Source organism: Trichechus manatus, unplaced genomic scaffold (genome assembly GCF_000243295.1).
Source record: "Trichechus manatus latirostris isolate Lorelei unplaced genomic scaffold, TriManLat1.0 scaffold00008, whole genome shotgun sequence".
In the NCBI taxonomy this organism is placed as follows: Eukaryota; Metazoa; Chordata; class Mammalia; order Sirenia; family Trichechidae; genus Trichechus; species Trichechus manatus.
In genome coordinates this window covers 16,468,769-16,481,197 of record NW_004443944.1, presented here as the reverse complement: position 1 = coordinate 16,481,197, position 12,429 = coordinate 16,468,769, and the positions used below count along the sequence as shown (strand labels likewise).

Sequence of the window (12,429 nt, the reverse complement as noted above, 5' to 3'; positions counted from 1 at the left end):
ACCAACCTTTCAGTTAGCAGCTGAGCACTTAACTGTTGCACCACCAGGGCTCCATTAATCTTTAGGCTAGTAGAGGACAAACTTACTTTCTCAATGAGGCTCTCCTGTTTAAAACTGGAATTGCCGTACCTCACCCATCTCCCATGCTCCCCACTCCCCTTTCCTGCTTCATCTGTCTCCATAGCACTTACTCCTGTCTATATTTTACATATTTATTTTGCTTATTGCCTGTCTTTTATCACTCAGATATAAAGTCCACTAGGGCAGTGATTTTGATCTGTTTTGTTCTTTGCTGTATTTTCAGTGCCTAGAACGTTCCGGACAGTGGGAAACACTCTGCCTGAAGAACTGGGCAGGCCGGCCCCTCTGCCCTTGAACCTCAGGCCCTACCCCTGCTGCCTGCTCATCAGAAGCTGTGTAGCGTGGGTCCTGGGTGGGCCAGAGGCTGGGCTGGGTCCCCCCACTTTTCCTGTGCACTACAGGGCTTGAGGAAAGCGTCCTTTTGGCTTGAAGGCGTGTAGGCTTTTGTCTTGGTTTTCCAAACCCGAGGCTGTGAACTCATGTGGCAACAGGGACATAAATGACCGAGGCGGGCAGGTGGGAACTCTGCACACCTGGACGACTGAGCCATGGAGGGTAGGTCCAGCGTGGCCAGATCTCCTGGTTTCTTATACAATTGGAATTTTATATGAAACTTCCCAAATTGTATGAGCTGGCGATAAATTCGGGAACATTGAAGACACTGCCCAGGCTGTGACAAAGCATATCTTCAGGGGGCGTGGCCTCCAGACGCAAACTCTGTGGACCGTGTTGTTGTTTGGTGCTGTTGAGTCGATTCAGACTCTTAGTGACCATATGAGACAGAGCAGAGCTGCCCCATAGGGTTTCCTGGGCTGTAATCTTTACGGGAGCAGATTGCCGGGTCTTTCTCCCTCGGAGCTGCTGGATGGGTTCTAATCTGTCAACCTTTTGGTTAACAGCTGTGCACCTAACCACTGCACCATCAAGGCTTCTTTGTCGACCACAGGAGCAGCTAATAGGCTTCTTTTGTGCCGAGGCAGCCTCAGACACAGATCCTGAATCCCCGTTGGGAGGTATCAGGACAGTGATATTCTTTCTTCTGCCCTGACAGTGAGATCTTTCGTGTACCGCAGAGGCACTGGGGTTGCTGGGCGGTTCCTGGGCTGGGTGGTCGGGATGCCTGGGTGCTGGCCCCAATGCTGGGGACCTGGCACTTGGGAAGGTGGCCGCAGTCCTGGCACTTACCCTCTCTCCACCAGGAAGGAGTCTCGCCAGACCCTCATCTTCTTTTTCAAGTGGAACCTGGAAGAAAGCACAGCTCCAGCTTCTCATCCACATGGGGGCCTCACATGTCCCCCTGCCCCTAGGACAGTGGCAGCCTTGGTCCCCAACCAGCATAGGCCCTGGGTGGCAGCTGTGGGGCACCGGAAGGCTCTCCCACACACGCATTCACACCTTCAGAGCAGAGCTGCCTCTTCCCCAGAGGCTGGGGTTTAAAGGCACGTTGCTGTTAGCTGCTGTCAGGTCAGCCCGACTCATGGTAACCCCATGCACAGCAGAATCAGACCACTGTGATCCACAGTGTTTGTCACTGGCTGATTTTTGGAAGTAGATCACCAGGCCTTTCTTCCTAGTCCATCTTAGTCTGGAAGCTCCGCTGAAACTTGTTCAGCATCATAGCCACACACAAGCCTCCACTGACAGATGGGTGGTGACTGGGCATGAGGTGCACTGGCTGGGAATCGAACCTGTGTCTCCCACGTGGAAGGTGAGAATTCTACCACTGAACCACCGCTGCCCTCTTAAAGGCATAAACCAAAACCATTTGCCATTGAGTCGACTCCAACTCATGGCGACCCCATGTATGTCAGAGTGGAACTGTGCTCCATAGGGTTTTGAATAGCTGATTTTTTGGAAGTAGGGTCACCAGGCCTTTCTTCCAAGGTACCTATGGGTGGACTCGAACCTCCAACCTTTAGGTTAGTAACCGAGCACATTAACCATTTGCCCCACTCAAAGACCCCTCTTAAAGTAAGCACAGAGAGCAGAAACCACCTAGGGCCGAATTGCCTACATAGGTGTATGTGTGGATGACTCAGTGTCCCCCCTGGAAGCCCGACGACGCCCCCGTCCCCGGCCCCCATGTTGGAAGAGACCCCTTTCTCTTCGGCTTAGCACCAGATGAAGTGGTTGTCTTGATTCCAGGCTAACTACTTTGTGTTTTGGGAGGATCTTCTTGGATCTCTTACAGTAGGATTTGGGTAATTTCAGTGTGCATGCCATGTGACTCCACTCTGTCATTTCTGTGTCCCAGATGGGGACTCTGAGGCGGAGAGAGGAAGCTTCCATCCTACCCCTCCCCGCCAGGTGTCCTGATTCCGAAGCTAGTGCCCCAGGCCCCAAACATGTCCATCGTGTATCCTGACAACTCAGAAAGCCTCACTATCGGAGGGAGGAGGTTAAAGGGAGGTGGTCCGCTATAGGGTAGCCAGAAGGGGACAGCCGACGCCATCAGGGCTGGGTCCTCTGGGAGCCACAGAGGAAGTGAAGCTGAGGAGGTGCCCGCCAGGGCTGAAGAGTCAGCCCCTTGGGGCCATGAGCTGTTGGGCAGTTCCAGCGCTGGCCACCAGATGTCGCTGCTTCCACACCATTGGCTGCGCCCCCTTACTTTGCAGTCTCTGCTCTGCCCAGACTCAGTTCACCTTCGCACCTGTGTATATTTTGCTCACTTTCAGCTCCCTTTTCTGCCTCCCAGGACACCTAGGAATCACATGATCCGGCATTAAAGCACAGAGCACGGCGTCTAAGAGTGCAGCCTCTAATCTAGAGTCTGAACGCCCAGAGTCACATCCAGACTATGTAACCTCCGGCAAGTCACTTAACCTCTCTGGGATTCCCTTTCCAAACTGCGGGCAAAATGCGGATGATGGTAATAACACCCATCTCACTAGGTCGTTGTAAACATCAAAGTGGTACAACTCCCTGCATGCAAAGTACTCAGAACAGAGCCCGGCACCCAGTAAGTGTGCAATTAGTGTTAGCTCTCGTTATCATTATTGTTGCTCTTATTATTTCAAGTTTCACGTAACATTCGCTCTGGAGGGTCCTCAGCTGGCTGCCTAGGCCATATTCCAGATGGGAAGACGGAGTCATAGAGAGGGGAACACCCTTTTCTCCCCCTCCTCCCCATGGCAGTTAAGTGGCCGGGATGGGGGCACCCTGGAGCCCCAGCTCCTGACTCTTGGAGACCCTGCCCTCTCAGATCCCCGCTGTCTGGCTGGGAGTCCACGCAGGTTGGGAGCCTGGGACCCGTCCCTGCAGCCCCGCCTCACCCCCTTCCTCACCGGTTTGCCGGCCGCTCCGCTTCCAGCAGCTTGAGGATGGACTTCCCATCCATGTCTGCAGGGATGTCCAGGCCTGCAATGTCCAGGATGGTGGGAGCCAGGTCGATGTTGAGGACGATATGGGGGTTCCTGGGGAGGGAGGGAGGGCAGGGACTTGGTCACCTGGGCAGTGAAGCCTGGCCTTGCTTGGGAGAGGGGCACTTGGAGGGTGTCATGGATTGAGTTGTGTCCCCCAAAAATATCTGTCAGCTTGGCTGGGTCATGATTCCCAGTATTGTATGATTGTGTTATCTGCTGTGATTTCCTTACGTGTTGTAAACTCTATCACTATGATGAGATTATATGTGATCTCCTTATGTGTTGTAAATTCTATCACCGTGGTGAGGTTATACTGATGAGGTTGACAAGATTAGTGTCTTAATGCAATCTCTTTTGAGATATAAAAGAGAGAAGCGAGCAGAGACACATGGCCTCACCCTTTCCTCCCTCCTGGCCTCTGCTTGGCTGTCTCTTCTGCCAGCAATGCCCTCCCTGCCCACCATGACCTGAACAAAGGTACCCAGCCAGACCTCCACCTGGACTCTTCCCTGGACCCTGCCCTGGACCCTCCCCTGAGCCTCTGAGCAAACCCTGGCCCTCTTGCTGTTCTTTATCATGCCAGGCACAGTCCTGCCTCAGGGTCTATGCCCTTGCTGTCCCCTCTGCCTGGAATGTTCTTCCTCCAGATGTCAGTGCAGCACTTCGCCTCCCCCTTTTAGTTCTCTGCTCAACTATTACTAGGGAGGCCTGTGGCAGACAGACTGTAAACAAATGCCCCCTACGGCTCCCACCTCCTGCTGCTCACACCTTGTGCGATCCCCTCCCTCCGAGTGCAGGCCTGACGGAGACTTGCTTCTAACCAATAGAATATGGCAAAGTTGATGGCGTGTTCCTCCCATGATGCTGAGAGTCAGTCTCAGGGTTGCTGTTCAAACTATTGTTTGGTTTCCTAAGCTGGACAGCTGAAAGTCTGCAGCTGTTGACCTTGCCACCACAGTAGAAACACCTGCCTGAGAAGGAAGCTAATTCAGAGAAAACAGGGCTGTGAAATGGGAAATGAGAGATTCTTGATGTCATGGTGTGACTGCTGGATCCATCCATGCCTGAAGCCAGCTTATCCTTGGACTTTTTGGTTACTTTAGTCAATGCATTCCTTTTGTCTTATTTGCCTAATCTAGTTTGAGGGTCCGAGCTGACAAATGTACCATATTATCTTCAGCCCCTAACCTGACATTATTAGCATCCTCTTTTTCTTGTCCATGTGAGGTGTGGTTTTGGGTCCTATGAACAAGATCACAGACTCCCAGGCTGACCTACAATGTCATGCTGGAAGAGCCTTCCACCAACTAACCAATTAGTTGCTATTGAGTTGGCTCTGACTCATGGTGACCCCATGTGTGGCAGAACAGAATCGTGCTTGTTAGAGTTTTCAATGGCTGATTTTTTGGAAGTACATCACCAGGACTTTCTTCCAAGGCGCATCTGCGTGGACTCAAACTTCAAACCTTTAGGTTAGCAGCTGAGCATGTTAACCATCTGCACCACTCAGGGACTCCTGAACAGCCCTCTGTAGATATTAAGTCAAATCCTCTCTCTGCAGGGGCAGCTTGAGGATTCTGAGAGGCAGTGTGGCACGGTGGATAGGAGCAGGGACTGTGGGGCTTCAAATCCCAGCTCCTTCCCTTACTTGCTGTGTGACCTCAAGCACTTAACCTCTGTGTGACCTCAAGCACTTAACCTGTCTGTGCCTCAGTTTCCTTGAGTATAAAACAGGGACAATAATTAGCACCCGTCCCCTGGGTTGCTGGCACGCTTCAGTGAGTTATATGGATCCAAGGTGCTCCGAGCAGGGCCGGGAGAATAAGTGCTATAGACACCTGAGCTATTATTATTGTGCTGTTAGTACAGGTGGGGACCCTGAGATCCAAAGGCAGGGAGTGGGGTGATGAGGTCACATAACCTGCCTCCAGAAGTTTCCCTGAGGGGCAGGGAGTCTTGGTCTGTAATCTGCACTGCACTGTCCAGGCCCTCTCAGGAGCGATTCTACAGCAGCTGCGTGAGTGGCTGGGGTGTGTCCATGTGTCTGGGCCCTACTGAAGGCCAGGCCAGCGAGAACAAATGAGAATCTTCATAATGATTATCCGCATTTAGAAAAACCCATCTGAGTTGGTCTCCGTAACATCCCAGCTGATCACAGCTGCTGCCGTGATGGCCAGCCCTTCTCTGCTCTCCCCGGCCCCACACGCAGTGTCATCTCCGAGGTGAGCCCAAGGAGAGGTGCTGGTGGGGGCCGCTGCCCACGTGGCGCTCAGAAAGGATGAGCGGGGAGGCCTTGCCTTTGTGTTACCACCTGTCTGCCCGCCCGGGTCTGGCTCAGCCGATCTCTACCACACCCAGCCGCTGGCCGCGGTGGTGGGTTCCTCCCTGACAGCCCCCAGCCCTGATGATGGCCCAGCCTAGGACAGAAATCAGAGTGCTACTCCGCTGGCTGGGCCTCCTGGCACTCCGCCCAGCCACAGGCAATCTGTTTTCACAGGTGCTAGTGGCTCTGGGCCTCTGCTTCCCCGACAGAGGGGTAGGAAGCGTGTCAGAAGCCACCCTGGGTGATGTAATCATTGTTTTAAACCGCGCCCAGGTCCCCTGCCAACGTTGCGCGCTATCCAGAGGGTGACTCGGCCTGCGAGGCACCACCACCTGCTTCTCTCTGATCTGCACTGAGCTGAGCTCGGGGGGCGCCCTGGGGATGTGGGGCTCTGAGGGGTGACACTTACAGTGAGCCAGCCTCCACGTTGGGGCCCCTCACGTAGAAGGGAACCCTGATGTCGAACTCATAGGGCATGGACTTCCCCTTCACCAGCCCGAACTGGCCGATGTGGTAGCCATGGTCGGCGGTGTAGACGATGTAGGTGTTGTCCAGCTCACCCGTCTCCACCAGCATGTTGTAAATCTGCAACACAGGCCGGAGCGGAGGGCAGGGGTCAGGGGCATGGGGGGCTCTGCCCGCCTCTCACCAGGGGCTGACGAGGTGCTTGAGATCCCAAAACCCCTCCCTCCCCTCCTTCAGGGGTTTTTTGCCTACACGTCACCTTGGTGAGGGCTCTGGGACCACCCCAGTTAAAAGTCCTCCACCTCCTGTCACTGCCTGTCACCTTCCCCCTTTTCTTGTCTTCACAGCACTGCTATCTTTCTGTCAACTTACACGGCTGGTGTTAGGTGCTGTCGAGTCAATTCCAACTCACAGCGACACCATGTGACAGAGTAGAACTGTCCCATAGGTTTCCTAGGCTGAAAACTTTACGGGAGCAGATTGCCAGGTCTTTCTCCGGCGGAGCCACTGGGTGGGTTTGAACTGCCAACTTTTCAGCTAGCAGCCGAGCACTTAACTGTTGTGCCACCAGGGCTCCTTATCGACTTACGTAGTCTACTTACTTGTTTATACCTGACTCCCTGCACTAGAATGTAAGCTCCATTACGGCAGGGATTTTTGTCATTTTGTTCCCTGCTGTATCGCATATGTTTTGGCACTCAAATGTTTGTTGAATGAATGAATGAATAAATAAATGAATATGGCCTGTGGCCTGTGGCAGGAGTTTGTGATCTAGAACAGCGCTGCCCAACAGAACTTTTTAGGATGATGGATTCTGCATCTGTGCTGTCCAGGATGGTAGCCACTAGTCCAGGTGGCTGTTGAGTACTTGAAATGTGGCTGGTGAGACCAAGGAACTGAATTTTAAAATCACTTTTATCTTAACTCATTTAAACAGCCATGGGTAAATAAAATCCATACAATGGGATATTCTCCAGGAGTGAAGTACTGATACACCCTACTACATGGAGGAACCTTGGAAACGTTACGCTAAGTTAAAGAAGCCAGTCACCAAGGACCACATGTTGTATGATTCCATTAATATGAAATGTCCAGAACAGGCAAGTCTATGGAGACAGAAAGTAGATTAGTGGTTGCCTTTGCATGGGGGCATGGGGTGAATGGGAGGTGATGGCTAAGGGGTATGGGGTTTCTTTTGGGGTGATGAAAATGTTCCTAAATTGTGGTGACGTTACACATTGTGAATATACTACAGACCACTGAATTGTACACTTAAATGGGTGAACTGTATGGTGTGTGAATTGGATCTCAATTTTTTTTTTTAATTAAATAGCCACATGTGGCTACTGTGTTGGGCAGCACCAATCTAGGATATAGATTCCCGAAGGCAGAGGTTTTTGTCTGCATTGCTCAATGCTGCTTTTGCAAGGCCTTGAACAGGGCCTCCCCATTCTGCCTTCTGTTTCCATTCCTCCCTGGCTGATGATGCTCGGAAAATGGTGAACGGTCGGGAGGGTTCAGGGCTGGTCACGGCTGAGGGTTCCTGAGCAACCCCTGGGAAGAGGGTGCGCGGGAAGTGGCGGGCGGGTGGCCTACCGTCTCCATGGAGTCGTCCACGGACATGAGGGTCTGCAGGCGCTTCTGCTGCAGCATGTTGGTGAATTCCATGTGGATGGGCTTCATGGGCCCCGTGTAGCGCATGATCCAGTGCTTGTCGGGGTTGGGCGCATAGTTGTAGCTCGGCGTGCTGTCGGGGAAACACACACACACACAGTGGTCAGGTGAGAAGGTGCCTGGGTCACCCCTACGTTGTCTCTGCAGCCACTTGGGGGACAGTGGACACTGGGTGTCAGGGGCCCTGCTAAGCAGCCTCCTCTCCATTAGTCCAGGCTTTCTCCACGTGGCGTGTGCACGCGAGGCTGGAACAGGTGCCGCATTAAATTGAACCCCAAAGTGAGAAGGTCGGCCGGTGTGGCTCTCAGACCTCCCATCACATCCAGGCCGAAGTCTTGCTTTGGTGCTTTCTTGAACGCCCCTCTGGAATTTGCTAGTCTCCCTCTTTAAAGAAGGGAAGGGCTCAAGGTTAAAAAGCCGTCAGCAGGTGCTAGCACCCAACTATAATTTAACGGCATTGCTTACGTTCACTGTATTTTCCAATTACCTTGGTTAAGGGCAAATGACAAGGTTTTTGTGGTTAAAGTAAAAAAAACAAAACAAAGCAAACACCAGTTGCCCTGGAGTTGGTATGTGCGTCAGAGTAGAATTGTACTCCATAGGGTTTTCAAAACGGTGGATTTTTTTTTTTCCAGAAGTAGATAGCCAGGCCTTTCTTCTGAGGCACCTCTGGGTGGACTTGACTCAGCAACCTTTTGGTTAGCAGCCGAGTGCATTAACAGTGTGCACCACCCAGGGACTCTATGGTTAAGGCAGGGCTATAAAGTTTCCTTTTAAAATAAGTTTAGGCTAAAGAAAAAGCTAATAGATGTAAAAATTAAGACAATAATAGTTGTGCATACCTGGCCGGAATTCCAAGCACAGCCTCTAGATGATTGTGTTTGGAACTTGCCACATTTTTTATCTAATTGTCACCATTATCCTTCCAGTTTTGGTTTACTTTTCCATTTTCCCAAAGAGGAAATGGAGGCTCAGAGATTTGGGGATCTGCCCAGGGCCTTACTGAGTGTGAAGCCACTGGACCCTGCAACTCATGCCATGGGGCCAAATGTCATTACTAATGACAAATGAACAAATGAATGATACCCCATGACAGTCCCTGAGCTCTTACCAGGTGTGGGTGCAGTTCGAAGGGCTGGTCTTATATTATCTCATTTAATTCTCCAAATAGTCCTAGAGGCTGGCGCTAGCTTTATTCTCCTTGTGTGAGAAACGAGGAAACTGAGGCCCAGGGAGGTGAACTAACTTGCCAAAGACAGCACTGGGGTTTGACATCTCACAGTCCACCCTTGGGAGCTGACAGGCCAGCCTCTCTGCTATGACCCTAAGTGTCCCCTGACATGTGGGTCAGTCTGGAGACCCTCACATCTATGAGTGCTTCTGCTGGAGAACTGAGCAGCAAGAACACACACATCAGTTCAGTTCACACCCTCGGAACTTACTATTTCCAGAAGCTTCCAGAAATTGATCACTCCATCCCAGACCAAGAGCAAAAGAAAAGCTGTCATCACCCCAGCCCACACTGTGCCCCAGGATCTGAGCTACTGCAAACCCCACCAACATGCGGGGTACCCTGGGTGGGACACACCAGTGACAGGAAATGCTTTATTTAAAACCCCCAACAGAAAATGAGGAACAGGATTTCAAATTCTCATGGAATCTAGACCTTCTGGAGCCACTGAGACTGGCTGACTCCTGAAACTATGACCCTGAGGAAATCTTTAAGCCTTGAACCCAAACTTTCCCTGAAGTCATCTTTGAACCAAATAATAGTTTAGCCTAGTTAGAAAGGGTCTGCATGAAGCATTAGACTCTCTTAGAGAATCATCTGTATGTGACCAAATTGACAACAGCAACTTGAAAGGATAGATGAGAAGCTTAGAGGGACAGTGAGTTTGTGTTAAAAATGGTGAAATCATTTGGAAAAGGTTGTCGAGAAAGGTGCACAACTCAAAGAATGTCACCAACGTCACTGAATTGTACATGTAGAAATTCTTTAAGTGGTGTATGTTTTGTTGTGTTTGTTTTCACCAAAATAAATAAATAGATAAAACCCCCTAACACGTGGGCATGCCTTGCACTGGGTCAGTCGATACTCAAGGGCCAGGTTCTCCTCGTATCTTACCCCTGCCCCAGTCAAAGCCGAGAATAAAGGTTGAGTTTCCACACATTAAAGATGAAAGATTTTCGAAATGGGTATTAGTGGACAAGGGGCTTCGGGGGGAGGGGTGAGGGGAGGGGAGAAAACTCCCTTCCCTCCTGCCTTCCCCCTCAGGGCCTTAACTGCCTCGTGATTATCCAGACCTCTCTTGCTCTCTTGTGTAGAAACCGTGACACTGCAGCTCTCAGTATCCCGACAGCTGTGGAGACCATTGTTAGGTAAAGCGAGGGTGAATCCCAGCTCAGAGGCTCCTTCTGGACTTTGTCGAGTCCCGGGTGGGTCTGCAGCCTCCTGCTGCTGAGTCCACCCTGGTCCCAACTCAGTTCTCCCTGCCACGGCCTTAGGAACATTCCAGAAGCACGCCCCGCGCTGCCTCTGGGCTCCCCCACTGAGGAACTGGAAGGGGGCTGTTGGGGCAGGGGTCGTACACGGAGATGCCCTCAGAGACAGTCAGCGGGGTGGGAGAACTGTTTCGCAGGCCTAAGGGGCCCAGGTTCCAGGATGTAATTTTTAGCTACCATCCCTGAATCTGTTAGAAGATATGGGGGTTTGTGGCCTCGAACAGCGAGGGGGGAGTTGTGAAGAGTCGTCATGGGATGGTCTCTTAAGCCCTTTCTCTGAGACTCTGGGAGAAGGATCTGGAAGCCAGAGGACACAGAGCCTGGGTTCTTGCTTGGGGCTCAAGCCGGGTGCTGGCTCTCTAGGGAGGGTGTTGGCATTTTCACATAAACTGAGCTGCCTGAGGAACAAAGATGGGAAACCCACACCTCCTCAAGAATCCAAGGAATGTCTGCTGTGTTCACAAAAGGGGCTGAAGGAGAACATCTCCCTTTGCTCTGCTGGGTGGGACGGTGGGCTAGTGACCGCCCTCAGCCCTTGCAGCCCCTCACGCGGGACCCTGCCCCCCTGCCCCAAGGCAGCCAGCGCCAGGCTGGCTCTGAGGTCACTTTCTCCCTTGGGGTTACAAAGGGACAGGCCCATAAACCCACATCCCAGATGCCATGCTGCCAAAGGTGTGTGTGTGTTCATGTGTGAGTGTGTCTGTCTGACTGTGTCTATTTGCATGTGTATCTCTGTGCGTACATGTCTCTGTGTATACATGTCTGTGTATTTGTGTATCTTTGCGTACCTGTCTGTGTGCTTGCGTGCATGTGTCTGCATGTCTGTACGTCTTTGTGTACGTATTGGTATGTACATGTCTGTGTGTGTCTTTATGTACATCTGTGTGCTTGTGTGTACGTGTTTGTGTGTGTGTGCTGCAGTGTCTGTGTGTGTATACACATCTGTGTACACACGTCTGTGTGTATACATGTCTGTGTGCGTGTGTATACACGTCTGTGTGTCTGTGTGCAGGGGGTGAGAGGGGCTCCTGTGTGAGTGGAGGGAAAGGCAGCCCGGCAGCAGTCAGCCTCTGCCAAGCCTGCCCCAAAGAGAGCAGGGGGAGGGCGGGCGGGCTGGGTGGGGGTGCGGAGACCGGAGAGGAGACTCCCAGTAAAAAGATCCAGCACTTGGATCTGACAAGCAGGCCCCATCTCCTCTTCACCCCTCCTTGACTGCCATAATTAAACAGCCCAGCTGCAAAACTTTCTTTTTTTTGGTTGTGTTTTGGAAATGATTATACCCCAGAGATAAGAAAGCCTTCCAAACACAGCCCTAATAAGGCAAAGGTGGCTTCCCTGGGTAAGTTATAGCAGGCGTTGCTCATTTGCAATTTCTGTAATTTTCATTTCAAAGAGGAAATAAATGAGCAGGCAATGTCAAACAATTTCAGCATGAAAAGCCGGGGCTGCTGGGGGTGAAGCCGGCCCCTCTTTTAAAGGCGATGCTGCGGCAGCAAGTGTCCACCCCAGGCGCGTCCCTAGATAGGACTGGGTCAGCCACACCACCTCCCTAAAATTTAGTAGGGGAGATGGGGAGAGGCCAGCCTGTGTTGGGGAGCAAAGTGGGCTAGGTGGAAGGGGCCCAGCAGACACGCAGAGAGGCGGTGCTGCAGGCTGGGGAGCGTGAGGGTGGTGCTGCAGCCCTGGAATGCAGTTCATCATCTGTCAAATCCTCCTCCCCACAGGCCAGGGATCAGAAGGTTAACACACCGCCGTTCTTCCCTCTGAGCCACTTCAGGCGCTGTCAGAAAGTAATTACAGCGAGGGGGGTGAGGAGGGCGATGCATTCTGACTGTAATGAAAATTAAACACCCTGGATATTCAGATTCCAAATTGCCCTGTCCTTGTCGCCCCGGAATGTCACAGTAAGGGCTGCTGAGCATTTGGGTCTGTCACTGCTAAGCAGAAGTTGGTCTGGGGGCAGAGAAATGCAGGAGAAAGATTTAATAGCCAGCTGGGTGGAGAAGGACTGGCGGGGTGGGC

The 12,429-nt window shown here is 52.0% G+C and overlaps 1 protein-coding gene across 3 annotated transcripts in view; it reads right to left on the bottom strand.

The window, feature by feature from the left end:
- The window catches only part of SULF2 (sulfatase 2), a 146,476-nt gene that overhangs the window by 20,991 nt on the left and 113,056 nt on the right, over positions 1 to 12,429 (bottom strand). For all 3 annotated transcript variants that reach the window (XM_004370267.2, XM_012558560.2, XM_004370268.3), the window contains exons 6-9: positions 7,828 to 7,978; positions 6,176 to 6,351; positions 3,366 to 3,494; positions 1,267 to 1,323 (exon numbers count right to left, since the gene is read on the bottom strand). In XM_004370267.2, coding sequence (XP_004370324.1) covers positions 1,267 to 1,323; positions 3,366 to 3,494; positions 6,176 to 6,351; positions 7,828 to 7,978 — 513 coding nt within the window. The remainder of the gene's footprint in view (positions 1 to 1,266; positions 1,324 to 3,365; positions 3,495 to 6,175; positions 6,352 to 7,827; positions 7,979 to 12,429) is intronic.